Source organism: Panicum hallii, chromosome 7 (assembly GCF_002211085.1).
Source record: "Panicum hallii strain FIL2 chromosome 7, PHallii_v3.1, whole genome shotgun sequence".
NCBI lineage: Eukaryota > Viridiplantae > Streptophyta > Magnoliopsida > Poales > Poaceae > Panicum > Panicum hallii.
This window is the reverse complement of record NC_038048.1, coordinates 2,030,369-2,058,055: the sequence shown is the minus strand read 5'-3', so window position 1 is coordinate 2,058,055 and position 27,687 is coordinate 2,030,369. Positions and strand designations below refer to the sequence as shown.

The window sequence follows — 27,687 nt, the reverse complement described above, 5'->3', positions numbered from 1 at the left end:
CTATGAGTAGAAACTTTTCGGTGTGTGCATAGAAAGTTTTGGATCAATGGTAGAAAAAGTAAGGAGTTCAATATCTTTTTCATATATCTAAGTGTGTAAAGTTTTGAATCTCAGTTTGGAAACTGTATGAAAGAGAAGGGAAGGGGGAAGGGGGATTAAACCGTGCTCTGGTGCATCATAGAGGTGCTGCCAAAACTAATGCACTGCTCAACTGTTCTCTCTCTATCGCTGTGGCTTGGACAGCCCCATCTAGTCTGAGAACTAGAGTTGACTAGTTGAGGGTTGCAGCTACACCTACACGTATGGCGAATAAAGCTGAGACAGTCGGTGGCATCACAAGGAGAGCTCCCACGATATGCCTGCTCCGCTAGGTGGTTTGACTAGTTGCATCCTCATAGCTGTAGTCCAGTGCTGGGTGGCCGCGATCCCTCCGGCGTCTGGCTCCGACGGCCCGAGTGAAGTCATCAGCGTGAGCTTCCCGCCGTTCAATGATGCCCAGTTACACTACCCCAACACGTTGAAGTTCTCCTGGGATGCCGGAATCCTCTTTGGTGCCCTTCACCTCACCACCGACGATGTCTATCAGCCGCCGGTTCAATATGCTCCGGACCCGAAGAGGTCGTCCGGATATGTTATCCTCTCGCTTCCTCTTTCTTTCAACTCCAAATCCTCCGACGAGCTATTGTTGAAGGATGCGTCCTTCAGCACCACCTTCACCATGAGCGTTATCCGGTCGCTCCACAACACGGCAGTCGAACCAGACGACGACAGCGGCCTTCTACTCGAGGTGCTGCCCTACAACAGGGGTACAAACCTTGACAGGGCGATTTACTTCTCCTTGGCTGGGAAGACCAGCAGCAACATCTCCGTCGAGATCGGTAAGCTGGAGTACTATTATGAACAAGGTACGTTCGCCTTTTATGTCTCCATCTCCCCGCCGGCTCCGACGCCAAACGCGCCCCCGGCGAAGTACACCGTGTGGATCGATTACGATGCCAAGCGGCACAACATATCGGTGTACGTCGATGACCACGGGAATCCCAAGCCTGGACAAGCCATGCTTCACGCTCCCCTCAACGTCAGCGACATCATCGCATCGCACTCGAGTGGTTTCTCATTTGGTTTGTTCGCGTCCAAGAACAGGTTATTGCCCTCTTGCCAGCCGGTAGTGTATAGCTGGAATCTGAACCTGGACAGCGTCCACTTCACGCCCACCACCGGAATCCGCCATCAAATCGGATGGTACTTTGTGAGGGTGCTTCCTGTAGTTCTTGCAGCAGCTGCGGCAGCCATGGCTTTCGCGGTGGCGTGCTGCTGCTTGGCTTCGAGGTACAGGGCCCTCACGATGAAGCTGAAACTTTCCAAGGCGATGCTGAGGCTACCCGGGATACCCAGGGAGTTCCGGTACGCCGACGTCAAGAAGGCCACGAGGAGCTTCCATGAGAGCATGAGGCTCGGCAGTGGAGGGTTCGGCGCCGTGTACAAGGGGGCTATGATCGCCACCTGTGACGGAGACGACGGGCGGCAGCGTCTGCAGTACGTCGAGGTCGCCGTCAAGAAGTTCACGCGGAAGGAGGACCGCAGCTACGAAGACTTCCTGGCCGAGGTCGCTGTCATCAACCGTCTCCGCCACAAGAATATCGTCCCTCTCCTCGGTATATATTTTGCTATGTTTAATTTTGTCCACACGCTTCTAGTAGGCTAGGCACCAATCTTGACTCTCTGACTAGCGACTTTTCTGCACTTGGACTATAGTTCTTTCCATTGCATCATCTTCTTGCTAGTAGGTACTGCCCCAAAAAGTCTAGTACCGGAAAATACTACAGCAGCTTCGTTTAACAAAAAGTCTATTACCGGAAAATATCATATTTGCTTATTTCAAGCTCATCAACTACTATGTAGTTGCCTATGTTTACTTAATGATCTGTAAAATTAAATTTATTTTTAGGCTAGCTAGGAATCAATTTCTGTTTATTCACATGACTCACCTCAATTTTTTTTCCTTCACATTTCAATTCAATGTAAGTTCCATTGAGATATTTGTCTTTTTAGTTAGTTTGTAGCCCTTATTTATTGCTAGTGTACCAAGGATTTTATTTTGGCTAAAAAGTGCTGAAATAATCCAACTGATTCAGGTTGGTGCTATGAGAATGGAGAGCTCCTTCTCATCTACCAGTACATGCCCAACGGTAGCCTGGACCAACATCTCTTCCACAACAACCGCCGCCGGCAACATCTCCACTGGGAGACACGCTACAACATCATCAAGGATGTCGCCGCCGGTCTCCACTACGTCCACCACGAGTACGAGCGTGCGGTGCTCCACCGCGACATCAAGGCCAGCAACATCATGCTCGACGCGGGCTTCCACGGCCGCCTCGGCGACTTCGGCCTCGCCCGTGTTGTCGCATTCGACAAGAACTCCTTCACCGACCTGGGCGTCGCCGGCACCTGGGGCTTCATCGCGCCGGAGTACGCCGTCAGCCACAAGGCCACGCGCCAGACCGACGTCTACGCGTTTGGGGTGCTCATCCTCGAGGTCGTCACAGAGAAGAGGTCGCTCGGCATGGCAGATTCCACTTTCCCTCTACTCCTGGACTGGGTGTGGTGGCTTCATGGCGAGGGAAGGCTACTGGAAGCCATGGACGATGAGGTCGCTGGCACGGGTGAGTTCGACTCCAACGACGCCACCCGGTTGCTGCTCCTTGGTTTGGCATGCTGCAACCCCAACCCGTCGGACCGGCCGAGCATGGTGGAGGTGGTGCAGGTCATCTCCAAGTCAATGCCACCACCCGCCATGCCGCTGACGAAGCCGGCATTTGTGTGGCCACCGGAAGGATATCAGCTACCACTTTCAGACGATTCGGGTGACGACGAGTTCGTGGAGGCGGACCATCGTGATTCTGACAGGACCAATTGGGAGGAGTCGGAGTGCTATGATGGCTTGACGACGACCGGCGGTATCAGATCATCGGAGATCACCAAACGGAAGTCTCGTAATGTTAATGAGAGAAACATCACACGAGACATTGAAAATGGCGTGTAAGAACCAAAGAAATGATTTCTAAACCCTATATTTGTGAGGACTAGGAAGCCTTCCATGGTTTTCCGTGGGAGCTGGAGAACAGGCTAGCACATGATTCATGAGTTAGTGTAGACGTGCAAAAAGGATACGGAATTGGCGGTAGTTTGATTATAAAATTTACATATGTTTTGTTGTAGTCACGATGCTTTTTCAATGAAAAACGTGTATACTAATGATGCTGTTGTTAGCGGATAAACTAACTGAGTGACACTTTAACCAATTGCTTTGTTGGTACAATATCATGTTGTAAGATTGATAAGGAAAATGTTGTAGAGGAAAAGTGAGAGAGAAAGGATATGGACTAGAAAGTGATTGTATTGATTCCATTGGGGGACCACTGCTTATATAAATGCCTAAGGGGTCAAAGGCGTGAAGGGATACACCCCTTCGGGATTGGACCTTTCATGATTAGTAACTGCTAATGACATTATTAATTATTAAATTGATCACTAATCTAATTGCTTCACAACGGAAAAATGGAGAAAAGTATCAGAATATAATATCACTTGGCCCCTCAATGCATGTGCAAACAGCTCAAAAGATGCAGTGCGATTTACCAGTTAGATGTTACTCGGTATTCAGTAGGTTTGGTTCACACTTCACAGGCACAGTCCAAATAGATACAGTGTTTTGTAAACATATCTATCTGCACACAAACACTACCGGAAAAAATATCTTTGCCGAGTGTCAATTGTTTTGCCAGGTGTTTTTTTTCGGCACTCTTGCCGAGTGTCGTTTTCCACACTCAGCAAAGAGGCTCTTTGCCGAGTGCGTTTTTTAGACACTCGGCAAAGAAGCTCTTTGCCGAGTGCCTTTTTTCGACACTCAGCAAAGAGTCCCTTTGCCGAGTATTTTTTAGAACACTATGTAAAGCTAATTTTCAAATCATATTTTAAAATAGTAAATTAATTCAAATAAAAATATTTTCAACTACAAAGTTGTATAACTCATCAAGATGCACAATTTTTATTATGTTCATTTCTTCATTTGATAAAATAAATGTAAATTTGTTTACAAAACATATATATCTCTCTCGCAGTTTATGAAACTATAAGAGAGATATATAAGATTTGTGAACAATATTAGAATTATCATGTCAGATGAAGAAATGATAAAATAACTAAAATAAACTTTGTAGATCTTGAGAAGTTATAAGATTTTACAGTTGCTAACATTTTAATTTGAAGTCATTTTGTCAACAAAAACTACATCTGAATTTAGAAAATTTAAAATTCGAATTTTGCAAATGACCTCGAATGGAAAAACCACCAAAATTAAAGTTGTAGATCTCAAAAAGTTATGAAAGTTTGTAGTTGACAACTTTTTGATTTGAAATTATTATGTCATATTAAAATACATTTGAAGTTTTCAAATTTGAAATTCAAATTTTGTAAACGATCTCGGATGAAAAAACTACCAAAATAAAAGTTGTAGATCTCGAAAAGTTATGCCACTTTGTGGTTAACAACCTTTTCATTGGAATTTATTTACTATCTCAAACAAATAATTTACACTCGGTTAATTATAATATGTGGAGAATAAAAACGTATTGTTGACACACCTGATCCAATGGTGCAGTGGTAGAGGGAGTTGTTTGCGTGCAGGAGGCCGTAAGTTTGAAACCTATCATCGACAACTTATGGAAAATTATTGAAAAAAATATGCAACCCGTTAGATGGGTCAGTAGCTGGCTGTGCCTGCCTCCCCCAATAAATTTTTTGCCGAGTGCCCGACAAAAAGCATTCGGCAAAGACCTCTTTGCCGACAGATTTTTTGCCAAACGTTCTTTGCCGAGTGCAAAAAAGCCTTTGCCGAGTGCCCCAGGCAGGCACTCGGCAAAGAAAGTAAATCCGGTAGCGAAACACATCTACTAATTAGGAATTAACATATCTTTCAGTATGAGCATCTCTAAATCTGTCACCTTATGACTGCAAAGTTGCGCTACGCAGTTATCTTCGTATTGAACTAATCTGTTTAGTATAATACCAAAACATATATCACAGAGGGATGAACCCGAAGCTTACTGACAGATGCGTCAACTAATGTTGCAGTCATACTTAGACATCAGATGTTCTGTATATTTTAATTCGTAATAATGTCACTTCTGTGCTGCAGTGCTGCCGAGCCTAGCAGGCATGTGTGTTTCTACTACATATTACCTTGCACTGCTAGAACTGAAGTTGTTACATAGTAAAAACACAAAATGCGAGTAGAGCCTTAAATCAGTTGTGTATTAGAGGAAAATGGGATTAGGGATCTCGTATAGAGGTTACTTGGTGAGCGCAAAGCCGGCAGTATCATACCACTGCGAGTAGAGGTTACTTGGGGGTGAGCAGGAGCCAGGCGGTGGGGAACTGCGGCGGCGTAGATCTGAGGACGGGAGGTGGAGGCAGAGGTGGAGATGGACTTTTTTTTTTGGGAAAAGGGTAGCTCCATTCATCAAAAGTTGTGATTACAATCCTGCTCCAGCAGCTCTTGTACGTAGGTTGGAGTTTCATGATACCACACCCCAAACCTCGTCGTACTAGAAACCTGCCTAGGCACTCCATGTGCTACCCTATTACATTCTCTCCCAACATAAGAAATGAAAAAAACCCTGAAAGGAGCGACTAATTTCCTTCACCTCTTGCAGCACACATGATCATCGAACGCTGCATCCCCTCCAGCTTCCACAACCTGAAAAACTCCAAGCAAACGGTTTCAAGATGAGCTCTTTGCACACCACATTAATTGCCTGGCAAACTCCAATCCTTCCTTGCACGCAAAAGCTTCCATCATAAGGGCATCAGCACAGTACTCGTGCAGGTGGAGATGCAGTTGGGAGCAGTGGTGAGAAGTAGATAGAGTAGGGTTTTTAGTCGGCCAGTCTTTTATACATCTAAGGATTGATCCGAATCGTTCGATCAGAGACGGAGGGCCAGGAGAAGTCGGGCCTTAGCGGAAATTGGCCTTAGTTAGGTTTCTCGGCCTGTGAAACATTTTTTCCCTTTTTTATGTTATTGTACCATGTGAGGTAGCACACAAAAATAATTATCTTATATACATCAATATATTTTCTATATGTAATAGACTACATATAAGATGTCTGGTAGATGTTTCAAAATTTTTGGAACTGATTTTTTTTCTTCTATATATTAAATGAATTTCTTCAAGGCAAAATTAATTCCAAATTGAACTACATGTGCATTTAATAAGATACAAAAGATTGCACAAAAAATATATTTAAGCTCATATGTTCTATAGCCCATATAATGGACATAGATGAAAAATTCAATTGTTTTCTAGGGATAATTCAATCTTCTATCTCCAAATTACCATATAATAATTTTAATAATATCTAAATTGGGTCAGAAACTTCTAAAAATTTTTAAACTCGTATGCACCTCAAATTTGGAACAAATTCTTATGTTTACCATAATATTAGAAAATATGAAATTATATCACTACTTATTATGCAGAAATATAATTTTTTATTCTCTACTTGGGTGCACGAAACAGCAGTTAACATGCAAATAAACACATTAAGTGCAAGTTCATGATTTTATAAAAATTCTGATTACAAATTTGAAGTTTATATGAGGGAGAAATACCAATTACAAATTTTAGTTCTGGATTAAAATGAGAAAGATGGTCGTATGTTTTAAATGTTCCGTGTATAGTGGTAAGGCAGGTTACTTGCTCACATGAGGTCAGGGGTTCGATTCCCTTCATCGCTAGAATTTTTTGTCTAGTGGTAAGGCAGGTTGCAGACTCACGTGAGGTCATGGACTCATGGGTTTGATTCCCTCCATCAGTAGAATTTTTTGCGTAAAACGTTTCGTGGCAATAATTGACACATGGGCCAGTCAGCACTTGACATATCAGCACGTCATGGGCCAGTGTTGACTGCACTTGACATGTCAGCACGTCAAACCAGTAATATTAATGCGTGCAGCTGGGTGTTGTGCAATCGCAGAAAGCCGGCCCACATGCTCCTTAGCGGTCCACCAGTCAGTGTGATAACTGAGAAGTATATGCAGTCTAAATTAAAAAAATAAGATAAAAATAAAGTGTTCCAAAAAAATACGAGGTGTTGATAGCGCACAATTTTGTGACGATATGATATGTTATTCTATGACGTTCGTTTTACTTTCATCTGAGGGTTGCCGCCGATAAGCTATGATGAACTTGGGATTTTCATTATAGATGTGGTCTGTTTAACGATAAAGTTTCAAACGTCATGCACAAAAATATTATGGAAGCTACTATTTGTACTAGTAATTGCTAACAAAATATATTTACACATATATGGCGTGCACAATCACGCTGTCAGCAATAGTCATCCTTGTGAGATGAAAGAACGACTCGAAAGGCTTTCTGGTGGTATTCTCGAGGTGATGAACAAGGATGTTTCATGTAAGTTTATCATATCCTCCATCCATTCTAAATTACTAGTCGTTTTGACTTTTTAAATATATAATTTTATATTACGTATCTAGATATATAGCGTATATTTGAGTGTATAGTAAAAACTATATACTAAAAAATGCAAAACGATCTATAATTTATAATTTAAAATGAAGGGAGGAGCTCTTATCCCGTTGTCAGACATTGCGATGTGGTGTCCATTTACGGGGTTTTTCCTTTATTTTCTATTGAAAAGAAATAATAAAATAGCTAAAAGAATGATAAGGGGGAGCTCAGCCAGTTGGGTTGCTTGAATGCCCAAATGGACCGAGGAGCCCAGCCTGCCCAACTGCTGTCTATTGTCGGGAGGCAGAGGACGAGAGGACATGATTGAGGACGAGAGGACATGATTTGCATGCTGACTACTATTTGATGAATTCTTTGGATCGGCTAATGCGCGATTAGATTAGAAGAGCTCCTTTGCTACTGATAAAACCGAGTAACAGAGAGAGATAGAGAGAGACAGGTGAGAGCACGGGCATACCCTCGTGCCCTAGGGCGGCGGCGGATGCAGACGTGCCCGCCATGGCGGTGTAGTGCGGGGATCGGAGCAGTCCGGCCGTAGGGGTTCATGGTCGCGGTGGCAGAGGTGCAGTCGCGTCCGCACAGGCTCGAGGTCGAGGCAGAGGGCGTCGAGAATCACCGGAGGAGCTTCCCGCCGCTGCCGCGCTTGACTTAGATCGGCTAGGGTTGACTGTGGGTGGGGTGGCGGCGGCCGGTGAACCTCGTACCTCGAGCCGTTGGCCCCCACCTCCTTTTTATAGCGCGGCGCGACGGGGGCCCACCAGCTAGGGTTGAGCTGGAGCGCCCCCAATCAGGGCGCATAGGTGAGGTGGCCCATCGGCCCGTTAGGGTCCGATAGGCTAGGAGATCAATCTAACAGTCTCCCCCTTGATCTCACCCTGTACCTTTCTTTTACTTTTACCTTTTTCGCGTTTCGTCATAGATTTGTGTATAGAGCATGCCTCATCGTCACGATCATCTGTCGATGGATTTAGCAGCTACAATTCACGCTTCCATTCAGAAACGGATTCCTTAACCTTTTTGGGCCCTTGTAGTCCGAAGATCACACGCTATCCCTTAGCCCCATGCCAGCTACGTGTTCCTTGAACACGTTGGGTGGTAAGCCTTTCGTTAGCGGATCCACAAGCATTTTCACTGTGCTTATGTGCTCAAGATTTATAATCTGATCTCGGACTTTATCTTTCACAACATAATATTTTATATCTATGTGTTTGGCAGCACCACTTATCTTGTTGTTGTGAGCATACATTACTGCGGGCTCATTATCGCAGTACAACTGTAATGGTTTAGATATATCATCAACCATTCTCAGACCGGGTACGAACTTCTTTAGCCAGTTCACCTGCCCTGTAGCCTCAAAACACGCAACAAACTCAGCATACATAGTGGACGATGTAGTGACGGTTTGTTTGCAACTTTTCCACGATATTGCTCCCTCGGCCAGGGTGAACACATATCCTGACGTGGACTTTCTGTCATCTCCTGCATAATCGGAGTCTGAGTATCCTACAATATGCAGAGATTCTGTTTTCCTGTACGTTAACATGAGGCCTTTGGTTCCTTGCAAATAGCGCAGAACCTTCTTTACCAATTTCCAGTGTTCTGGTCCTGAATTACTCTGGAATCTGCCAAGCAACCCGGTAACGCAAGCTATGTCAGGGCGTGTGCACACTTATGCATATTGTAAGCTTCCCACAGCAGAAGCATATGGTACCATTTTCATTTGATCGATCTCATATTGAGTCTTGGGGCATTGAAACTCCCCATATCTGTCGCCCTTAACCATAGGTGCAGGTGAGGCACTGCATTTGTGCATATTGAATTTCTTCAGGACCTTTTCTATATATGTCTTTTGCGACAGTCCTAATACTCCTTTCAATCTGTCTCGGTGAATCTCGATTCCTAGGACGAATCTTGCTTCACCGAGGTCTTTCATCTCAAAATGCGAGGATAAAAACTTTTTCATTTCTAGTAGCAGACTGACATCGCTACTTGCCAGTAGAATATCATCCACATACAAGATTAGAAAGACGTACTTTCCATTCTTGAACTTTGCGTAAACGCAATTGTCCTCGACATTTTCTTTAAACCCGAATTCTTTTATTGTCTTATCGAACTTCAAGTACCACTGTCTTGAAGCTTGTTTTAACCCATAAATCGATTTTCTCAGACGGCATCCCAATTTTTCTTTGCCTTCCGCGACAAAACCTTTTGGCTGTGCCATGTAGACGGTTTCATCTCGATCCCCGTTCAGGAATGCTGTCTTCACATCCATCTGATGTAATTCTAGATCGTAATGAGCTACAAGAGCCATTATGATTCTGAAAGAATCTTTACAAGAGACTTGGGAAAAGGTCTCGTTGTAATCAATTCCTTCTCTTTGTGTGTATCCTTTAGCCACGAGTCGTACTTTAAATTTATTTATATTCCCTTGGGAGTCATATTTGGTTTTGTAGACCCATTTGCAGCCTACTGTTTTGGCTTCTTTAGGAATTTCCTCTAAGTCCCACACTTTGTTGGTACTCATCGATTTTATTTCATCTTCCATGGCATCGAGCCATTTCGACGAGTGTTCACTTCTCATGGCTTCTTCAAATGAAGTGGGATCATCCTCCGTTTGAATTTCTTCGCTATTATAGACTTCATAATCGTTAGAAATAGCGCGCTTCCTTGTTCTTTGTGGTCTCCCGTGAGCCTGAGCCTGCGGTGCCTCATCTATTTGGGGCTGCTGTAGCTCCTCTTCTTGTGCGGCAATGGGCTCGTCAGGAGCCTGATGAATGGGTTCTACTTCCTCATTCATCATCACCACAGAAGGAGCCATCACAGGTGTTGGCATCGCAGTGACTTGCACTGGCGGTGCAGACACAGCGGGCAGCGGGAAAGATGATTCCTGAATCACGGGATTGGGTGTATACACCCGCTTCTCCTCAAGATCAATTTTCCTTGCTGTGCTGCTCCCCCGGATCATTTGATCTTCAAGGAAGACTGCATGTCTCGTTTCTACAAATTTTGTAGCTCTGTCTGGGCAGTAGAAATGAAAACCCTTTGACCTTTCTGGATAGCCAATAAAATAGTAAGATACCGTTCTGGAATCTAGTTTTGCAATGGTCGGGTTAAACACTTTTGCCTCTGCAGGACTCCCCCACACCCGCAAGTGATTCAGTGAGGGTACTCTTCCTGTCCACATTTCATACGGCGTTTTCGGCACCGATTTACTTGGAACTCTGTTGAGAATGTGAATGGCGGTTTTCAGGGCCTCCATCCATAAACTCACTGGCAATGTAGAGTACCTGATCATGCTTCGCACCATATCCATCAGGGTGCGATTGCGTCTTTCAGCCACTCCGTTCTGCTGAAGCTCGCCCGGCATCGAGTACTGGGCTACTATGCCTTGTTCCATCAGGAACTTCGCAAAAGGTCCTGGAACTTGGCCATATTGGGTATGTCGACCGTAGTATTCCCCTCCACGATCGGATCTTACGATTTTAATCTTTAAATCGTGTTGATTTTCTACTTCGGCCTTGAATATTTTAAATTTATCCAAAGCCTCCGATCTTTCTTTAATTGGATAAATGTATCCATAACGAGAATAATCGTCTGTGAATGTTATGAACGAGTTATAACCATCCACACTCTTTACATTAAACGGACCACAGATATCTGTGTGAATTATTTCTAATACACCTGTGCTCCTCTTAGCATTTTTCTTTATTTTCTTAACGAATTTGCCTTTTATGCACTCAATGCATTGTTCTAAGTCAGAGAACTCTAATGGAGGAAGAATTTCGTTTTTAATTAATCTCTCTATTCTCCCCCTCGAAATATGGCCTAAACGACAGTGCCATAATTTCGATGACGCATCTTGAGTTCTCTTTCATTTTCTATTCACGAGTGTAGACGAGAATACATTCGCATTGTTATCGCATACGGAATTCACACTGTCGCGTAACGATATGAAATAAAGATCATTCTTTTTGAATGCAATGGAAATAACTGTATCATTACATTCAATCAAACACCTGCCATCTTCAAATAGACAGGAATAACCATCTTTGTCCAGGCGAGACACACTAATCAAATTTCTGTGTAAAGAAGGAACAATTAAAACATCTCTAAGAACAATATTGAAGCCAGTGTTGAGTTCCAAATGAACGTCTCCTACTGCTTCAACGTCTGCCTGAGCTCCATTTGCCACTCTAACTTGCTTTTCGCTTCTTTGAGTGGTTCTCGTCGAATGGAATCCCTGCAACGAATTTGCAACATGAACAGTTGCTCCTGAATCAATCCACCAAGTGGTTTTTGAATATTCTATATACAAGGATTCATTTACAAATGAAATAACGTTCTCACCTCTCTTCTCCATGATCATTTTTAAATATTTGTGACAGTTCTTCTTGTAGTGACCCCTCTCTTTGCAGTAGAGACACTGATCCTTATCTACTAGAGCCTGTCCCTCCTGCGGTCTGTGTTGTTGAGAGTTTTTGCCTTTAGAGGAGGATGAAGAAGAAGATGAAAAATTGCCTTTAAAGTTGGCATGCTTCTTCTTGTTCACATAGTTTAAGGATCCTCCAGTGGTGGACCTGATCCTTTCCTCCTCCTGAACACACATCGCAATAGTCTTTTCTATGTCCCAAGTTTGTGGTTGGGTGTTGTAATTGACAACAAAAGTGTCAAATTCTTTTGGCAACGAAGCAAAAACCAGATGGACAATGTGATCCTCCTTAAAGGCAAGGTCCAATGACTTAAGCTTGTTGTTCTGATTGACCATGCGATGAATGTGTTCTCTAATGCCACCGCCAGTGTATCTTTCTGAAACCAGTTGTTTGATCAACTGGGTTGCATAAGTCTTTGAAGAACCAGTGTATTGGTTCTTTAATTTTTTAAGATATTCTATGATGGTGGCACAATCTGGGATTGAGCCCATAATTGCAGGCTTAATTGTGTTCTTTACCACTGCCAAACACTTCTTGTTGGCAGGGAACCATTTTGCATAAAGCCTCTCATAATCTGCTCTTGCTTTCTTATAAGCAAGCTCTGTTTGCTTCCAAGAAGCATCTGTGTCTGTGTCCTCTCTCTCAGGAAGCACAGGCTCTGTAAGAGTCGGTGTAGCTAGGACCCAATCCAATTCACCCATGATGAAATAGAGATCCAGCTTTCTGTACCATTCATTGTAATTGTCTCCCTTTAATATAGGAATATCGTTGATGGAAAACATCATTGATACTCCTCCTGAAAAACATTCATGAGTGGTGAAAACATTAAATTAAAGTCAAATATATTATTGCATATGTATAAATACGACGTTGGTCATAAATTAAAGTATGCAATAACTTTGTATTAAAACTAAAACACCGTTGGGCAGAATTAGAGTTAATACATGAAATTATCTATAAAAAATTAAGGCATAAAACTCTTTTTGTATTAAATCTAGAATGCCGTTGGGCATAAACAGAAATAATACATGAAAAATATCTATTAAAATAATACCATTGTAATATTGTTATTGTTAACGTTGGTCAAAAAATAACAAGATTACAACTCAGAAAAATATCTTTTTGCCTTGAAGAATTTAAATTATCCCGTTGGTTCAAATTTAAATTACAAGACAAGTAATCAAAAAACATATGAAACTATTTAATCTTTGCAGCGGAAAACTGTAATTCTATCAAAAAATTGTCTAAATTTATCTTGTATAAACAGTGCATCAAGGTTTAATCAAGTTTGAATTTGAAATGCATCAAATTCAATCAAATTCACTTGGAAAAGTACTTCTGGAAATTAAAAAACAATGCACTGTTGTATCTGTCGCAAGCGGCTCAACCAGCCCACTCCTTCTGCGAGGCCCAGCGTGAAGCCGGGCTCACGCGTATGCGCGCGCGGCCTGCTAAGGCCCGGCTAATGCGCGATTAGATTAGAAGAGCTCCTTTGCTACTGATAAAACCGAGTAACAGAGAGAGATAGAGAGAGACAGGTGAGAGCACGGGCATACCCTCGTGCCCTAGGGCGGCGGCGGATGCAGACGTGCCCGCCATAGCAGTGTAGTGCGGGGATCGGAGTAGTCTGGCCGTAGGGGTTCACGGTCGCGGTGGCAGAGGTGCAGTCGCGTCCGCACAGGCTCGAGGTCGAGGCAGAGGGCGTCGAGAATTGCTGGAGGAGCTTCCCGCCGCTGCCGCGCTTGACTTAGATCGGCTAGGGTTGACTGTGGGTGGGGTGGCGGCGGCCGGTGAACCTCGTACCTCGAGCCGCTGGCCCCCACCTCCTTTTTATAGCGCGGCGCGACGGGGGCCCACCAGCTAGGGTTGAGCTGGAGCGCCCCCGATCAGGGTGCATAGGTGAGGTGGCCCATCGGCCCGTTAGGGTCCGATAGGCTAGGAGATCAATCTAACACTATTATTTATACAAAGAAATAAAATTATCGTAACCAGCACATCGCCATCGCCATGGTGAGTATTAGAATGGTAGTGCAGGAATGATATGGGACAGGTGGTAGAAGAAGCATAATTCTGAACCTAGCCATTCTTAGATTATGTACAAAGCAAAAAGCAGGTATTAGAAACATGATACCTCTCATGGCATATCTACAAGTCAATAGCCTGCGCATAATTGGGCTGGCACTCAAGCTACCGCGGAATTAAAAGAATGTTGTTATACAATTACATAGCAAACAAAATATATTTGCACATCGCCAGCACAATGGCACTGTAGGTTATAGTTGTCCACGTGGGACCAGAGGGCTCCAACGACGAGTCTGTTGGTGGTGGTATTCTTGGGGAGATGAACAAGGATGGCTCCTGGATGGTTTGTAAAGGGATGACGAAGTATCCTCTGCTGTCATCGTCGGAGAACTTGAACAATGGAGAATTCGCATTCCTGTTCCTGTAAGAAGAGCTAAGACTAGCAGCAAACGAACCGCATGCTGTACTGTCGGACGTGTCCGTGGGGCAGTCATCCTGGTCGGAGCCGGAGGATTTGAAGAACCAAGGTTGTTTCGCGTGGGAGCAGGAGAGCAGCGAGCACATGATCATCATGAGTAGTAGAACTGTAGGTAGTGGATGAAGAGGCTTACGAACCTGAAAGCAGGCCATCATCCTTAACTAGACAGCTAGCTGGTGTATGTGGAGCACTAGTGATGTTCGAACGTGTTTTATATATAGATGCAATGGCGTGTAGGAATTAGGCCGGCGTCCTTCGTGGGATATGGAGACCGGCTGCATTTATGCAATTGAACAATTCCACACTCTTTATGGATTATTTGATCTGATTCCACACGCGTCGAAGATGGGTGGATGGTACCAGAAGACTACTAGTCGTCAATGGTCATTGAATTCTAGACCCGCACGAGATACGCTAATAGATCGAGCTCTTTTGGGCCGTGTTGCGACCTCTCTGTATAGTATAGCGCCTCAGCATCGCTGTCGAATGCTCAATGTAGGCAAAGTTCACTCACTGCTAATAATCCAACTTTCAGAGTCTGCCAAATTAAGTCGTTGATGCTGCCACAAACAGTTGAAGCCATCAGTACGTAGACCGGCGCCAGGTCAAACGTTGGCCGACCGGGCATTGAATTGTCGTACAAGTTAAACACCTCCGTTACGTTGCAGTTGGACACTTCAAATTCATTCATTCAGATGCATGATAGCGTACGTCTGTCCCCATGCTTGCGAATATTCAACTAACCCCTTGGTGTACGTTCGGGGTCAGTGGTCTATGACCCTGAACACATGAGATGCATGGCACAGCATGCAGTGAGTTTTGCACTGTGACTTACGAATTTAATTATGTACACCTGTAGCAACATATGGTATCAGGACAATCCCAATCCAAAACACAACATGTAGTTTCTACACTACATTACATGTACCCTCAATTTGCATGGATATGCGTGCCAAAGACTTGAACAAGAAGATTAAGGACCTTTCTAATATCAAGTGTCACAAGAAGATGGACACTTGAATTAGTTCAGATTTTATAGTTTTTAGTCTTTGACCGTACTATTAAGAGGGGCCCATGAGTTAGTAGACCTTAAGAAGTTGCACACTTACTCTAGCTCAGCTTTGGACAGCTCAAGATGTCAAGGGAACACTTGGAAGAAGAAAAGGTCGAAGAAGAAATCAACTTCAAGTCATTTGCACAAGAGGCAGCTGAAATCATGCCGTCGGATAAACCGACGCTACAAAAATATAACGGGTTGGTGCACAAAGGAATTGATAGGGCGATCAAGTGAAGAAACACCTATAGCACCGGATCAACTAACGCTATGAAAAGAGATTGAAAGGAATCGGTGCTCGTAGTCTAAGAGGAGGAGAGGGTGAATTAAGCAAAATTAAAACCTTAACCTATAGCTCCAACTAGTTTGCACAAAATATAATCTAGAACATGCTATCTAGATGTGTAGCTAGGGTTCAACTAGTGTGAAAATCTTATCCCAAAGAGTTTTGCAACCTATAGCCAATCCTAGCAGGATACTACACTAAGAATGTAAAGGCACACAAGATTGCAAAAAGAAATACAGAAGTTTAAAGGAAGGGAATGAGGGGAAGTAAACTCTGGATACGAAGATTTATCCCGTGGTATCGGTAGGCACTAAGCTACCCCTAGTCCACGTTGTTGAAGCACTCATTAAGAGTATTGCTTCCCGGCCCACCAAGTCTCTTCCTGAACTCTTCTTGACTTACCACAAGGGCTAGGCCACTAAGGCACACGCCAAGTCCCTAGTCACCTTGATGCCGCTTTCCACTAAGGAGCTTCTCCATGAAGGATGGGGTCTCCATGTGCCCCTCACAAAGCCGTCGTCGCCGCTCCACACGAAGCCGGAGGATCGATGACTTGCCGACGAGCCACCAAGACTCCAAGGGGCTGGCACACCAAGATACAATTGTGGTTCACTCAAGGGCCAAGATACAATTGTGGTTCACTCAAGAACTAAAGCACAAGACAGCTACACCTTGCTCTCTCACTCAAACTTGAGGTAGCCTAGTACTCTTACTCACAAAGCTTGTACTAAATCTATGGATGTGATCAATGAGCTCTTGTGTGGCTTGGAGAACTTCTTCAGTATGTGGGTAGCTTCACATGAACTCCAGCAATCTCAAATAACCCGGCGTGAGGCCTTATATAGGCTAGGGATCCAATTCCAGCCGTTGCATGCTTTTTCCCTGAAACGCATGAAGCATCGGTTAAACCGGTCACACCCGTTAGTTTACCGGTCACGCTAACCCCATCTCCTAGCCATTGAACTACCACGTCTCTCTTCTGCTGACGTCATTACACCGACGCTGGCACTGACGCCTTATCTTGTACGGTCGGTTCAACCGGCCCTAAAGGACTTCTCTGCTGCAACTCCAACATAGGTTCTGAATAACACCAGCACCAATGCACCGACGCCTCTGGTAGATCCATTGGTTTAACTGGTCCATAAGACTTTGCTTGGAAACCCTTCTGGAGCCAAAACACTGGTACTGGGCAATGCAGTGACCAATGTACCGACGCCTCTTATTGCACCATCGGTTCAATTTGTGCTACTAACTTCTCCTTCAGTTGATCAGCATTGCAACTACCAATGCACCGATGCTTTGTAATCTTGGACCGTCGGTTCAACCGGTCATCCTTTTCTGCTGTCACTTATCCAATTCGTCACTGCGATCATTTGGACCTCCTCAAATATATTCTATCTCTGCATTGTCACTGTAACTTGGCATCTTGATAGCGATTTGGACCATCTCGTATATGGATTGGACTACGTCTACGGGACCTAGAAATCCTACAAACTTGAGCTCATAAACTTGTTAGTGCCATTGACTATGTTGTCGCTCAATCATCAAAATCATAACTATGGCCTAATGGGGTCATGTTTCTTACAAAGGTGTTGGTGCATTGTGTGGCAGAACCAACCTGAATTACACTGGCTCAAGTGCGCTGATCCTTTCTCGGAAGGCAGCAAGGACTCAACCGCACTTCAAACAGTGTAACCCCGTGGTCTGTCGGGTAAAGTCTCGATAAAACCACCTAACTCAGGATCAAAACAAGGTACCTCGCACAAAGGCGAGTCCAGAGATACAAGCACCGACAATTTTACATTACAGGCATAATATTACATTAGTTTCGGCTATATATAGTAGTAAAACCTAACTAGTAAGAATTTATACAAAACTGTTTTAAAGGGGTGAGTATCTGCAGCGGAAAGTAAAATATGCCACTATCAGACGTCGTAGAACGGATATCGAGCTAAGCCCAAGCTCAACATCACTTGGAGGAACCTGTGTTGGCCGGGGACGGATCCTATTCCACGGACCAACCATCGGGAAGAGCATAGGGCCAGGGTACATGCAGAGCAGGGTCCTCAGGAGGATTACCTAAAATATAGTTAAATGTGCAAGACTGAATATTCTAATACTCAGCAAGGCTTACCCGTTTCATGATATACGTAGCCATGTAGCTAGACTATGAAGGCTTCATAAAAGTTATAGGTTTGTTTTTTTTTTTGCTGAAAAGCACCAAAGAGTAGGTCCTTATTTTCAAGTTTTAGCTTTCAGATTCTAGTTGATCATCCATTCTAGGTATGCAATTATAATTACTCAAGCATGGTAGAACCTTTTAAACAAACATCATCTTTGATAATCATAAGGTTGCTCTTATTACTCTATATGGCAAAGGGATCAAGCAGTCTCAATCTCCGTGAGAAACGGATGATTCAGAATCGAATTTTCAAACCTTGCAAGGGTAAACATAACTCACACGCATGGAACATCCAACGATTGTTCCGAAGCAACCGTTTGCCTTTCATTCCGACTCGTGGATCAGTGCCACCACAAGCGACTGTACCATACGCACATCCAATGTGCAGGACGTATGCCTGTAGCGCGACTACATGACCATACTCCTATCCGCTGTGCAAAACGTACTCCCGTACATCGGTGTGTGTGCGAAAAACCAAATTACGAGTGGTGGGGGGTATGTCCACTCCTCGGGCCGATCGGTTACTAGGCTTACCACTTACCCATGATTCACGGCATGTGGCTAGTACTTTCAAATGCTTAATCACCGCTACCACACACTGCGACCTTATCAAATTTTTATCAACACAGACGGGGTCTTTGCCATGGTCATGAATCATAATCACAACCCCGTCCATTATCCTTATAGTGATTGCAGGAATGTAAACATTGCAACTCCTATAAGCTCGCGAGTGAGAGGCAATCACTCAACTTCTACTGGTCTTATTAGCATAGCAGATACTCGGACTCAAGTTCTAATATATAGTACATAGGATTCTAGGAATGTGCAACTAGGGTTTCCATACAACTCCTAGGAACTTAGATGCACTAGTACAATAAATTAATATTTAAATTGCAGTGTATGTCTAGGGCTTGCCTTCGCTGGCGGGGCTGGGGTTAGAGATGTTAACACTAAAACTTTCCGAACCGGGGTTCGGGGCTTCAGTTAAATCTCCAGTGATGTTCCCGGGGTCTTCAGAAATTCCTTCTTTTGGTTCCGGAATTAGCTGATAATCTCCGTCAGCGAGAGTCGTCGAGTCTATATGATATGCAAACATTATAATTTAGGGAATGCATACACTTTCATTTCATTTCACGATAAAGTCGCAATCCAATAAACAAATATTTCATCTAGCAAACATATCATCTACTCTCCTACTGGGCAATCATTTATCGAGTACAAATTAAATTATCTAATTGTATTAAATGACATGTTTAGTTACTCTAAGCAACCAAACCAATTATATTAGATAGCATGGGGGTGATCCTAATTTACCAAACTAGTTCCACTAAACACCACTAGTGGACTTTAGGAACTAATTATTCTTTTAAAGAAATGGGGTCTTTATTATTAAAAACCTTTGTTTTTGATCAAATAATCAAACCCTAAGTCAGGAGTGATTACCAATACTACAAAAATTATTATAAACAGAACTAGTTGAAATAATCTTATCCTAAAATTTTCAGAATATTTTATGCAGTAAATAAATTAGAAGAAATATTTCAATTAATTAGCACCTAGAACATGTTTTATTTCTACACAGCAAACCACTGGAGTACTGGACCTATATATTTAATTGAGTACTGGTGAAGCATGAATAAAGCTCCTGTAAATTTAGCAGAATGTTATCTCTATAGGAACAGTGCTACAAAAATAAACATAATCAGCACTATTATTTCAAGATCTATTTATATCTAGAGTTTCAGATAATTTCAGGTGCTGAAACTTTATGGACATGTCAAGCAACTCAACAGCATCATTCAAAAATATTTTCATAATTTTTCATAGACAGGATCTAGTCTAATTGTTCATTCTCGAGATACCCCTATTTTTTAACAGAAAAGACCTTAATAAGATTGAAATCATAGCAATTAGGTCTCTGGGCGGATTCCAACAGAGAACATGGAGGAGAACGGCGGCGTTCCGGTGAGGTGGCTCACCGGCGGTGGACCGGAGGTGGGGGAAAAGCTTCAGGGGGTCGAGGCGGTTCACAAGAGCTACTTGGCGGGGGCTAGGATGGCCGGAAGGGTGGGTCCCCACGGCGACCCGGGACGGCAGCGAGAGGGATATCGACGGCGAGGTGGATGCGGGGCTCAAGGGCGTCGATGGAAGGGCTGGCGAGCTTCACGGGAACTAGGCGAAGCTGCTAGAGGTGTTGGTGTGGATCGAGAGGAGGCGGGGCGAGCTGTCCACGGCTGCTCGGAGCGGCGGCAATGGAGCTCGACGGCGGCGGCAGTGTTCGGTCCAGGAAAAGAAGAAGAGAGTGAGTGGGCGGGCGAAAGAGGGCCGCAGCGATCTTGATTCAAGTTTAAATAGGTGATGATCGATGGCAGGAGCACGGCATGGCGGTCAACGGCAAGCAGCTGCTGGCGGCTCGGGCAGCGGCAGAGTGGCGTGGCGTGCGCGGGAGAGGACAGCGGGGAGGCACTGAGGCGGTGGCCGAGCTCCCGGGCGACGCGTGCAGCGGCCCTGGAGCAGGAGCTGGCCTCGGGCAGCGTGGCAACGGCGGCCAGTAGTGGCGCTACTGCGGCGGCAGGGAAAACAGAGGAGGAAGAAAGAGAGGGGGGGATCCTAGGGTCCTATCTGCAATTACAGGAATTACAGGGACTTCACAGTAAAACAAAAATTCCCACTATTCGAAAGCTCAAATGAGGAAATTGTCAAAATAAAAGTTGTAGAACTTTTTAAGAACTACAACCTTGCTTTAATGTTCAAGTTTAAAAACTCAAAGAATAAGGTTTTATTTTTGAACTCTTGGACTAAATTCAAAATTATCATGTTTTTGTCCTATTGAAGGCAAATTTCATTAGATTTTGGACCTAAATACAAGTTTTTATGCCAAGTAATGATGACTAACATTCTTACACTATGACCCCTAGTAGAAATGAGAATTACATTTGTAATTCAAAACTTTTGTACAAAAGGACTTGTATTTTTAAGAAATTACACATAAACCCTTATTTTCACACACTTCATTCAATTTCACATAATTCAACACATACATCACAACTTCTCCCTCTGGTTGCTACATTTAGACACCTAGGGTGTCACACATTGGTACTTTAATGTGCTAGAGAGCATATTGTGCTCCAGAAGGGTTTTGGGAAATGAAGCATCATCACCGATCAACCGACACTATATGCAGAGGCGTCGGTGCAATTGTACTTTAATGTGCTAGAGAGCATTTTTGGGTTGCAGCTAGCTCGCTCAGTAAAGTCTTCAGCACCGGATAAACTGACACCCGTCAGTGTAATACGTCGGTGCAATGACGCCAGCATAAGTGGGCAGTTAGGATTTAACGACTAGTGTGACCGGATGAACCAACGCCTATTACCGGATCATCCGACTCTTATGCTTTTCAGGAAAGTTGTTGGCAACGGCTATGGTTGGCTCTCTAGCCTATATAAACACTTCCCCTGGGTACTTGTGCTGCCTTTGATACATTGAATACCTGAGGCCACCTAGAGTTGCAGAGAAAGGGTTTGAGCCATGAGAAGCAGATGTTGAGCTTGAGAGTTGATCAAAACAAGAAGAACACTTCAATTTGAGAGTAGCAAGTGTGCTTGGAGCTTAGGGACAGCTTAGTGTAGGTCAAGCAAAAGCTTAGGGCTTATTACTCTTGGTGTTTGATGGCACCTAGACGGTCTCAGTGACCTGGAGGATCTTGGTGAGCTCTTGGAGTTGGGAGCCCCAAGACAAAGATTGTACACGGTTTAAAGCTCACCGCTCCGGAGATAGAGAAGGAGAATTCTAAGTGAAGGCTTGTATCTTTGTGATGCAAGAGAGCTCAACCCTTACTGGGTGCTTCAACGTGGACTAGGGGGAGGCATCAACTGCTCGATACCATGGGAAAAATTCAGTTGTCTAGTATTAATAGGAGGATGAGTCCCGATCTTCTGAGAGGTACGGTAAACTTGATTGGTGGAGAACTCGACGTTGATGATCCAAGGCTCCGAACGAATAGAACCCCGCAATCACTACACCACTGCTCCGTTGGTTATCACCCGTGTCACACGAATGACCTCACCACGAAGGCTTATCCCTGCAAGCGCAATCAAGAACACAAGCAAGAACAGGAGATGCAATCAAACAGACTTGATTACGAGATGGGGTCTCACAAACTGATGAACGGCGATACTGTTTGATGATAGAATGAATCTAGGCAAAACCCAAACCCTAAAGTGGTGATGGCTACTGAATAAAAAGGAGTTAGGGGCGTGCAAGTCCCCTGGACGCAACCCTAACGGGCTTCAACACGGTACACGGGCCAACGGCCCAAAAGACGGTGACATAACACCCTATCAGATTCTGGATGTCCACTTGTGTTGACGATTCCTGTCGACTCAGAAGTAATTTTGATGTGGGACCAGTGCCATCTAAAGCTTTATGAAAGTTTAGTTCCAACCATATATAGAACGTCCAAATCCGACTCCATATGTGGCCAGGGCGTCAGTTTTGGTGAGGTAAGGTTCTAGAATCCGAGGTGGACTCGAATTTGATATTGTTTAGGACTCTAACTTGGGTTGGACGTCCCTTGCTGGACCTCTCCCCCTCCATGCCTATCTTTGAGTACTCCATCATCATCTCCATGATTCCTAATTATAATAATATTTTTAGGTAGCAATCTATTCTCAAAACAAGTAAACAAATAACATAGGAACAAGCTCACCTTGTCTTTAGCATGAATGGTTGTACATAAGCATATCACATACTCATCATCCATGTCTCTCCCCAAATATGTTCTTATTATGTTTGTATCCATACGAGTCATATCCTCATCAAGTATCTCTCTTATTTACATTCAAGCATTTACTTTGGTTTCACTTATTGTTGCCTTTGTTTGCTTGCTTGTTGACTACGACTTTTACCTGCTAGTGTCCTGTCTTGACTAGGCAATATATTTGATAATGTGATCTTCACTAGGCAAAATGAGTATGTTAGTGTGTTTACCTACCTAGGATCATGATATTAGTGTGCTCTAGTTGATAGGAGGAGAATTCATAGGTTGGGCAACACTAGTACTGGTGTTGACGACCAAAACTGGTCAGACCGGTTTGGGTGACTTTACCAAAATACAAATTTAACTTCACCGTTGTTTAGCACTACTACAAAAATGATTTGTAGCAACGCCCCATTTTTTCAGGGGCAGGTCAAAATGTAACCCGTTCCTACAAAAAGAGCGCGGTTATTGTAGCAGCTGATCCGTCTCTGGAAATGAATCTTTAGGGTCGGGTGACACCATCACTCGCCCCTAAAAATGAGGCCCCTTATCAGGGGCAGGTGATGGCACCACCCGCCCCTATAAATGGATCTTTAGGGGTGGGTGACGGCATCAGCACCCCTGAAAATGCCCATAAAATTCTGTACAGTGTTTGCTCGGGGGAGATGCTGCCCGAAAATTTAAAAATAGGAAAAAGGGGAAGGAAAGTTTTAAACTTGATTTCCTTCGAGCTGGGGGCTTTGGGAGGTAAGTTGATGCTAATCCCATATCTTTTCTAAGCTTTTTGATAGTTTTAAGGCTCAAATGGAGCTCTATTACCTCTAACTAGATCTAGATCTCCATGTGTGGATTTGCCATTTTAGGTTCTATTTGCCTCAAACTTTTGGATGAAGTTAGGTTATTAGTAGGAGAACAAGATTATGTAATCATTTAGGCCCAATCTTTATGTTTTAGCCTCATTCCTAAGTAGACAAATTCCTAGATCCATGGAGGAGAGAGGAGAAGCTTTATTTTTTATATTTACACAAATGTGTGATAGTTATTTCCAACAAAATTTAGTTGTTCAATAATAGGTTGGGTTTTAATTTTTTTAAAGTTTTTACATGTTCAATTGACTTTTTCCAATATCTACACATATATAAAAATATAAATTTATGGCTATTTGGAGCTCTATTTGCCTCAAAATTTTGGATGAAGTTATGTTATTTTAGTAGGAGAACTATATTTGCACATATGCATATCAAGGCATATATAAAGGTATATATTTGTTGATGTTCAGAAATGGATAGGACATGAATGTACAAAGAATGAAGGACGGATGCCTATTTCCATGGAGAACTTAATAATTCATTCAAGCTGCAGAAAACCATGCAAGAAATGAGAAGACACAGAGAATACCTTGCCTGTGCAAATATGCAAGAATATGAGAGTATTTAGCGACACAACTACAATCAGATCGCATGTGTTGGAGGGTAGTTTTTTTGAGAATTACACGATCTGGACGTATCATGGCGAGAAAGCACCCCCTCTGACGGAGAATACACTCGATGAAATGATAGAAGACGTTAAGTTTGATAGATTGTTTGATGCTTTATGATGAATTTGGTGCGGATGTCGGGGATGATGATGGTGATGGTTTCGGCGAGGGGCCCATCAATGGTGGTAGTGATGATGGTAGTGATGACGAACTTGATGATGGTGATTTTCTTAGTCGGTTGTTAGGCCACACCAAAGCAGAGCTATTGGTAGGTATTGTAAAGGGGTTAGCAAACTTCGAGATGGTGAAATAATCAAGATTGCAAAGGGATGTCCAAAACACTAGACTGTGGTTCATTTCATACTTGAGCTGTTGACTCTAAAGGCTAAGCACAGTTCGTCAGACAGTAGTTTTAATGATCTCCTGCGTACGTTGGCTTGGTTGCTTCCAAAGCCAAATAAAGTGCTCGCCAATACCTATCGAGCAAAAAATAAGCTTTTCAGTCCATTCATGATGGGTGCGGAAAGAATTTATGCAAGTCCAAATCATTATATTTTGTATCATGGGGATACTTTCAAAGACTTGGACAAATGCCCTATTTGTTCTGCTAGTTGATACAAAAACAATGCGGGTTATTGTGGTGGCGACATTCAAGGGCTAGGTGATGGGAATAAAAGGAAGAGGAAGGGTTCAAGGATGTAACACCCTAATTTCGCAAAGTACAAAAATAAATTGAATGGCATGATAGGTTAAAGGGGTACATGATTTTTGATAAGCAATTTTCTTAAAGTATAAAATAAATGTAAGGAAAAATATATGTCATGCGCATTCATGCTCTTTGCATTGTTTCCTTGGTTGTAGTTCATTTGGATTTAAGTTTGAATTCAATTTCTTGATTCAAATTCCAAAAGCAATTGTTCTTTTTTTTTTCCTCTCCCTTTCTTCTCCTTTGGGCCCAGCCCAGCCGGCCCCTCAGCCTCCCTCCTTTCCTTTCTTTCCTCTGCAGCCCGGCCCAGCTCCCCGCGCGTGGCTCTTTTCCTTCCCTTCTTTCTCTCCCGAGCGCACGGCCCGCTTCCTTCCTCCGGCCCATCGGCGCGCCTGTTTTTCCCCTCCCCTCCCTATCGCGCTGACAGGCGGGGCCCGCCTGTCAGGCCCTTCTCCCCCACCGCACCGGACTCGAGTTCGAGTCCGGCTCGCCCCCGCGCGATCTCCGCCGCCGCATCCGTCTCGGGCCCGCACGCCCAGGTGCTCCACGGCCGTCCTATAAAGGCCGCCCAAAACCCTAGACCCTTTCCCCCATGCCGCAGCCGCCGCCCCGCTCAAACCCTAGCAGCCGCCGCCGCCGCCATTGCCGCTTGAGCTCGGGCCCGCCACCGCACTGCCGATCCGCCGCCGTCTGCCGCCGACCAACCTCCCCCGAAGCACCGCGTGGTGGTGAAGACCTCCGGCCGCCCTTCCGTTTCCCCTCTCCGGCTTCCCCGCGTTCGCCCGGCTCCGCCGCTCTTTCCGCGCCGCCCCTCGTCGCCGGCCGCCTTCTACCGTCCCCGAGAGCCCCTCGCAACCCTCCAGTGGGTTTCCTCGTCGCGCGCACCGTCTCCCCGACCAAACCCGAGGCCAAACCGCGGCCGGAAGCGCGAGATCGCGTAATTCCGGCGAAGTTCGGCCGCGCGCCGCTGCCCGTGAGGCCGCCGGCGTCATCCCGCCGCCGCCCGAGCCCGCCCCCGCGTCCTCACCGTCGGATCAAGATCCGACGGCGCGCTTCAGATCTAACCCGAGTCAAACCAACCGGAGTACCGGTCAACCCGCGCCCCTTTTGCAGTTTAGCCCTTTGAGTTTTCCGAAATCAACCCGCACTCCGTCTCAGTTCAAAAGTAATTGCGTTTCAGTCCTGATTCTTCTTTTTAGGCCCCTGAGGTTTTTCAAAATCGAACCCGCCGTCCAATATCCCTAGATTTTGCGTTCTAACCCCTCTGTCTAGGGTTTATTTACGATCTAGCCCCTGTTTTCTTTGTTTTAGGTCCTTTTTAGATCTAAATCTTCGCAGATAAGCCCCTGAAACCCTGTTTTAGCCCTAACTTCTTCGTTTTAACTCCGATTTCATCGATTCTTGCGCTCACGCGATCCTTACAACTAGTACAATGTTTTTAAAATATTATTTTGTTCTGTTTTCAATGATTGGTGTACTGTTCTTATTTTATTTTGTTTGTTTGTTTGTATGTGCTCGTGTGCGACGTTAGACGGTGCGCAGTTCGAGGATCCGCAGGGGCAAGACTTTGAAGAATTTCCTGAGCAGCAGCAGTTTGCTAACGAAGGCAAGTGGTCCTTGATCATGTTTTTAGTCCTATTAATAACACAAATACATGTTTACTTTATATGCATGCATGTGTCTATAATATGATGGAACCCAAGTTAAGGACATGCCTAGTTTCAATTTATCTTCCTTGATTAAACCTGGGTGTTTTCATTAATGTTGTAGCTACGCCTATTGCTTCTGCATAGATTTAGGTTGGATAACTTGGATATCAATGATGATGATTTACTTTTTCCGGAATGCTGTTTGGTGATAATTAAGAATTTTTGAATCAATTGGAACATGGAGAACCACCCAGGAAAACAGTACAACCACAGTACTATATGGCTCTGGTCTTGGCTAATTAATTAGAAACTTTAGCTTATGATGATCTTACCGAAAGGGCAAGAGGGGTTGCATCGACGGGGCATAGCTCGGTCCTTTTGAGGCACATGGCTATGTGGTCCTTGGCTAAGGCATTTCCTCATTAGGGAGGGTTATGACCGCTTTGGCTTGAAACCTTAGTGGATTATCATAAGTTAGGGAATCTTTGTAAAGGCCTCGTAGTGAATCCCTGCCACTCACCTCGGAAGTGTTTAAGGGCCTTGCAAACCCGGGCATCAAGGGAAACACGAGCTGTGGGTAAAGTGTACAACCTCTGCAGAGTGAAAACTGATATATCAGCCGTGCTCACGGTTAAGAGCGGCTTGGACCCTCACATGATAATTGAACTTGAAGAGTGAATTAAGCTGAAGTTCTTTATTTGATGTTGTTGTTTATTTAATCAGTTTTTTTATATAAGGGTTGGTATAAACTTTAACCTAGTTAATGTTTGCTAAATAAAACTTGACCAACTAAAATGCTTATCGCAGTCAAACCGTGTCAGCTTATCCTTGATTTGGCCTTGCATGTCATATAATTTACTCCACTTGCTGAGTACCAACCATAAGTGTACTCACGCTTGCTTTATTAAAACCAATGCTGCTCAGAACAAGATAACTTTCCGGAGTTTCCCGAAGATATTGGAGATTTCTAGGCGAGTGCCTTCTAGTCAACTGCCTGTGAAGTTGAAGTCCGCTGCTATTTATCGACATTTATTTATTCGCTTAAGATTAAGACTGTCGGTCATGTAATAAAGTACTATTATACTC

The 27,687-nt window shown here is 44.0% G+C and overlaps 1 protein-coding gene across 1 annotated transcript; it reads left to right on the top strand.

Moving 5' to 3' along the window:
* The first annotated feature begins 206 nt into the window (after positions 1 to 206).
* Positions 207 to 3,281, top strand: LOC112900653 (L-type lectin-domain containing receptor kinase IV.2-like). The gene is made up of 2 exons (XM_025969486.1): positions 207 to 1,655; positions 2,136 to 3,281. The coding sequence occupies exons 1-2, from the start codon at positions 356 to 358 to the stop codon at positions 3,044 to 3,046; spliced, it is 2,211 nt and encodes a 736-aa protein (XP_025825271.1). The 5' UTR covers positions 207 to 355; the 3' UTR covers positions 3,047 to 3,281.
* The last annotated feature ends 24,406 nt before the right edge of the window (positions 3,282 to 27,687 follow it).